Source organism: Myripristis murdjan, chromosome 4, assembly GCF_902150065.1.
Source record: "Myripristis murdjan chromosome 4, fMyrMur1.1, whole genome shotgun sequence".
Taxonomy (NCBI): Eukaryota; Metazoa; Chordata; class Actinopteri; order Holocentriformes; family Holocentridae; genus Myripristis; species Myripristis murdjan.
The window spans coordinates 29,187,410-29,193,409 of record NC_043983.1 but is presented as its reverse complement, the minus strand read 5'-3'; the positions used below and the strand labels follow the sequence as shown (position 1 = coordinate 29,193,409).

Sequence of the window (6,000 nt, the reverse complement as noted above, 5' to 3'; positions counted from 1 at the left end):
CAATGTTCAGTTTTCAAATTGGAAAATTTCTTTTTTCAAACATGCTCTCTTTATTCCTATCGTTTGCCCTATTTTGGTGAGAAAATGTTTGGTCACAGAGGTTGAACTGCTGAGATTGGCATCCAAAGGAGTGAGTCATTTGTCAAAAAGCACGACTAACCTGGTGTACTATGCCAGGCACTAGCTGCCAGCTGTACTCTGTGCTGTTCTTTTGCTTTAATCTATTATTCTGTGGTTGGACTACACCACCTCTCCTCCAAGCCGCCCAAGGAGATGAATGCAAAGGTTCACTCAAGGAAACATTTCTGGCTGGATAATGCGCTTTCAAATCCACGTTAAAAGGTATCATTCACAGATGCGCTTTGGGACTCAATGTGATGCCTCTAATGATATTCGCCAACCGCTGAATTAAACATTTCCTTCCCAGATGAAATGGATTTGAATGTACCTGTCTCAATTGTCACATTTGCATTCAATCTCTCTGCAAATTGGCACCAACTGTTACCTTTCCTTTCATCTGCTTGTTTTTACTTGGCTGCTAAAATTTGAAGCTATATGATACATATTTAGATAAAAAGGCTGCAGGGTGGTCTTCTTGTAACACAAAGCTCACAGGTTTGATCCCTGAGGTAGCCATATGCCGTGCTGAAAAGTCCTTGAAAAAGACAACAAATACCTACCTGGTCACCCACTGCACCCTAAATGTCTGATATGTAAATAAAAACAAAACGCAGTCCACTTAAAACACAACATCTAGTCACTGAGAGTAGCTCATGTATAAAATGTACCTTATCTATAGACCACACATAAAAATGTATTTTATTTAGTGTATTAACAAATTGTTTTATACATTTTATAGACAGTGTTTTTGTAACTTTTGCTTCACAAACAACAGTATTATAAAAATAAAAGCACATGTAACATACAGTGTGATCATGGTGTATTTTGTGTCTCAGCAAATCTGGAGTAATATAGCGTCTTTTTTTAAATCTTTTTTCTTTCTTTTTTTTTTTTTTTTTTTACAAAAATGTGTGATATAAATTAAAAAAAGAGATTTTGTTGTTTTATGGAAAAATTGAAAGCAATGATTTGTCCATTATGTCCTAGTTTAAAAGGGACGACCATGGCAGTAAAAAATACTCATTTTGCACGTGGAAAATAAATGTGATGGGCAAAACAAACAAACAAACAAACAAAAAAAAAACATGCTGGTGTAGAAATGTTGATATTGTGAAATGTTTACATTGCTTGGATAATACTTCATCGGCAAAAGCTTTTGTTTACGTATGTACTGTAAGTGGTTAAAATCTGTGCAATCTACAAACGTCAGCACATAGGCAACATGTCAGTGATGATCGAGTTTTAACTTGATATTCATAACTGTCAAAGTTATTTAAGTTTTATCAGAAAAAACAAACTGTGACATAGGTGGCGTGAAATCCTCCTTAATTCTACGATGTTGTACAAATTCATACGAAAGCTGACATGAGAATCTCAAACGCACTCTTGAGATCCATAATGACAATGACAACGTCCCCCAAATGTCTCTCGCGCTGATCCAGAATTGCTCTTAGCCGTTATCAGGCCAGCGTAATGGCTGCACAGCCATCTGTGCACCTGGACAATTGCCCACTTATTAACTACATAATTTGGTTGTTTCATATTCCATTGAGTTGGGCTGTTTGGCACTGAAAATCTGCAGCGCTGACTGGATTCTGACAACATCTGTGGTGGACAGTTTGAGTCGGTGCCGAAGCAGGCAGGAGAAGAGGTCCAGGCGCTGGGGTCCAGGCGGGGAGAGCCTGTTGACCCGATCCCGGATCTCCAGCAGCTGCAGCAGGGCCGAATCCTGCGATCCCTGAGTATATGGGTAGTCCAGCTGTAAAATCAGGTCCTGGATCGCTTCCGGGTCAAAGTGCATACTATAACCATACACCTGGATGCTGTTGATCTTCATGTAGCCTAGGTTCCGTCCCGGTTCCAGAAACTCCAAGGGTTCATAATAGACCGTCCCGTTGCCGTTACCCGAGGGTCCCTTGATTCGACTCCGTAGATAAAAGTGGACCGTCTCGAAAAAGGTTTTCCACTTGTTGCCCAAAGTTAACGTCCAGTTGTAACAGTCCAAGGGAAGGTCTAATTTAGTCCTCTCCCAGTCTGGGTAGCTGTTCTGGTCGATGGGCATGATCCAGCTTTCTGAGTGGCTGCCCCCAAACGGGTTGATATAGACAGACAGCATGGGCTCCAGAGTGCTGTTCTTGGTAAGGCAGATCTGTAGAGACATCCCCAGCAGCATGTGCACGTGGTTCGACTTGTACTTGTTACTCTTCAGCGTCAGCAGCATCCTCTTCCTCCAAGATGGGTCGAACCAGTTATTCAGCCTGACGTCGTTGCTGACAAAGATCCCGTGAATGCTGATGCGGTTGTCACGTTTCTGCAGCAGATAGCGCAGCTCCAGGTCCTGTAGGTCTGTCTCGAAGCCGATGTAGTGGTCTGTGGAGTCGGGCACTTCATTGCGGCACAGACCCTGGCTCAGCATGTAGCCCTGGTTGCAGGTGGCGCAGCGGGAACGATTCTCATAGGAGCAGGAGGCACAGGAAGTGCCCTCGCCCACCATGCAGGGGATCACGCCCTGGCAGGGCGGGTGTTCGTAAGGGCAGGAGCAGCTCCTGGTCTCCTCCAGGTAGGAGCCAATGTGGTTGTTCTCGCTGCAGTACATGATGGAGAGGATGTAGTTCAGCCAGTAGCTGAAGGGCCTGCAAACAAAGATGAAGCAGCATTTAAGAGTCTTAAGTAGAAAAAATACAGCACAATCACTTCTTAAAACATGTATTATTCAAAAATATGCAAATAGTTGTGAAGGGAAAGGGGTTATTAAAGTTATTTTTCCTAACTGTGGCATGGATGTTGCAGTACTGGATGTTATTTAAATGATGTTAAAATGTGATTGTGGTAGTGCTTGCTATTTAATGACGTTCTCTGTGTTAAATAATGTCATCAAAAAATGCAAGCCATTCAGAATTTGCCCAGTAATAACTGGGCCTCATCAGAACCCAACCAGTCATTTAGAATCTGAAAATTTGCATCAGTCCGTCCATGCTTAGCATAAGGCAGCAGCCATTGTTAATGCTAGGGAAGCAGGGCCAGGCCACCAATTTGACCAGCCAATCACCAGCCAGCCAGACGTTAATACTGAATTAATGTCTCCAAAATGGCTTGTTAGATTCTAGGTCCAAGCGCTGCCCTGGAAAATAAATCACCAAAAATGTATTTCATTTGAATGCCACAGCTGCAGTTCTCAGACAGCATTCATCATATAAAAGTGCCCAAAATATGATGAAAATACATCCTTCTAAACTTTTGCAGACTCACTCAAAACATAAGAAATTAAAATATTAGTCTCTTTTCATATAGGGACTGACTGGGTGGGCCTTTATTTTGGACATTTTTCACAATGTTTTAAGAACTCTGTTTCGCACCAAAAATTAAAACCACAATAGTAAAATATAATGTTTGTTCAAAAAGGAAAAGTGCAACGGTAAATCAGAACTCTTATGAGACTCTTTCTGAAAAGGGACCAGATGGCTGATGTGAAAAGGAGATAATACTCTAAATCAGTATTTCACAAACATAGTATTTCTTTTCAGCAGTGGGGATTGGAGGTAATTTTTGTTTTTGTTACACATCTGTCTCTGTTTTGGATCTGGTTTTATTCTCTCGAAGTGTTGGCAATTTTGTTGTTGTGGTGGCAGACCGCTGCTGAATGAAATTAAGGGGTAACATGAGTGTGTATGTGCAGTCTACATTCAAAACAAAATTTTCTGAAGGAAAGCCTAACCACAGTCAGTCTGATGGTGTGGCTGCACAATGCAAGGGCCACTAGAAATTTCACAAGTTATCAAGGTGAATATCAGGTCAAAGACAACAATAACAAACCATAGAAAGTAATTAAACAAAAAGTAGTTCTATCTCCACAAGTTAACTTTTTTATTAAAGTGCATTTTAAATTGACTGGCTACCTGAATTGATTTTCTGAAGGACCAATTCCTATTCTGACCGAGAGAAAGAAAGGTCCATACGTTTTCCTGACAAAGCCATTGATGAGACACAAACACGTACTGTATAGCTGCAACTGTAAGTAGTACAGTGCACGAACAACTAATGATAATAGGGGATCAAAACTTTTGAATGAAAAAACTTTCTACTATACACACTTGATGAAGACCTTGAAACTGCTGGTGAGTCTCAAAAAAAGGAGACCTGACTTGCCGAACTCAAAAATCCTTTTGAACTATAACGGGTGCCATGCATTTCCAAAGTCATCACACACACAATTCACCACACAACTTCAACTGTGAACTTTTAATTCACACAGCAGCAGACAAAAAAATGTGTGTTTCAGCCCATTGGCCTTCCACAGGGTTTCTCAATGGATGCAAGCATTTCAATCAGATTCATGTGAATATTGATCCACAGGAAAGTTATCTTAATGCAAGCCATTCAATACAACTGGACTTATTTAGATTTGATCAGATGAGCCATAAATTGATAACATTTGATTCAACTCAGTGCCATGAGAAGAAGTAAATTTCACTCCTGGTTTTAAGCACATGAACCGGCAATGAACAGAAATGTAGAAATGTCCATTCGCATATAGACATGACACTTATCACCTATGTTGTATTATATAACTGAAATATTTAGGAAGTTGCACATTTTATTTTATGTTATACCTGTGTTTGATATTTGTGTTGAGTTTAACCTAAAAATAAATTCTTCTTATCCTAATTAATCCTTCTTATCCTATTTTATGTTCTCATTACAGGAAACTCTCATTACTTGAAACTTTGCAAGAAACATGACACTTTTTTTGTTCTCGCCACAAGAAACAAACACACACACACAATAAGCACAAAGGCTGAGGCTAATTAGTCTCTCTATGTATTATAGAGCAAGAGCGGCACCACTGTTAAAGTAACACTCCTTCTGTAAATCTGAAAAAATGGTGACCACTTACAGTTAAAGAATATAACGCCACGGCAGGACAAAACTATGTTTTTTTGTTTGTTTTTTTTTTATTTGAGACCGACACTGCAGTATTAGCTCTGCTGTCAGACGTAAAATCAAATACATCACTCACTAAGAGCATGTGTGTTAAGTGTGAAAAAGCGAAGAAGAACCCATAAGCAACCACAGTCGGCAGAAAAATCCAATCATGGCGCTTGGCGGATTCGAACAAATCTGAACGCATGAACACTTCCGCCTCACCATAATATTCCCACATCACGTGCATGCGGAATATATCACAGACATAACATATCTTTCAATTTCAGAAAACAACCTCTCTGAACGGTGAGCCATGAGGTCAGTTGGACACATCTCACCTCTAAAAGTTGATGAGCACAGCGAGGGGGTGTGGGTGGGGGGGGGTTCTCCTGTCAAGCTGACACTCACTGTGACGGCGGCGTATGTAAACTGTAACGGAAATGAAGTGACCAGGTGGGTGTTCACCGCACGGCCCGCTCGCTTTCTGCTGGCCCATTTCACAGGCATCAACACCACAGACTAACCCTCCTCCGGAGAGACATGGATTCAATTTTCAGTAGCGTGTAAAACAGCTTTTTTTTTTTTTTTTTTTGGTGTGGGGTAGAAGAAAGCTCACTACACTTTCTCCACTGAAAGAAACATTTATTTACTTGGTGAACCGCAAAAGCAACATGTCTGCTGTTTTGTGCAGTTGCATCATCACTGCCACGCTGACACCTCCTGTATTGCACCAGATAGTACAGCTCAAAAAAAGTATTGCTTTTCTTATCTCAGACAAAAAAAAAAAAAAAAAAAAAAGTACTAGAAAGTTACAATAGGAAAAGGAACTCCAAAATGGATTTTTGGCATAAGCTACAAAGCATGATTTTTTTTTCTTTTCTTTTCTGTTGACTTTCTCTTCATCTGACGAAGAGTATAATGCTTCAATACATGAATAATAGCTGACAAGATGCATGA

At 40.4% G+C, this 6,000-nt stretch overlaps 1 protein-coding gene across 1 annotated transcript in view; it reads right to left on the bottom strand.

Annotated features, from left to right (window-relative positions):
- Window positions 1-871: 871 nt before the first annotated feature.
- LOC115357883 (BMP/retinoic acid-inducible neural-specific protein 3-like) overlaps window positions 872-6,000 on the bottom strand; it is a 36,398-nt gene continuing 31,269 nt past the window's right edge. Inside the window, exon 7 of the mRNA XM_030049641.1 lies at window positions 872-2,753. Within this exon, the coding sequence (XP_029905501.1) occupies window positions 1,637-2,753 (1,117 nt within the window). The 3' untranslated portion in view covers window positions 872-1,636. The remainder of the gene's footprint in view (window positions 2,754-6,000) is intronic.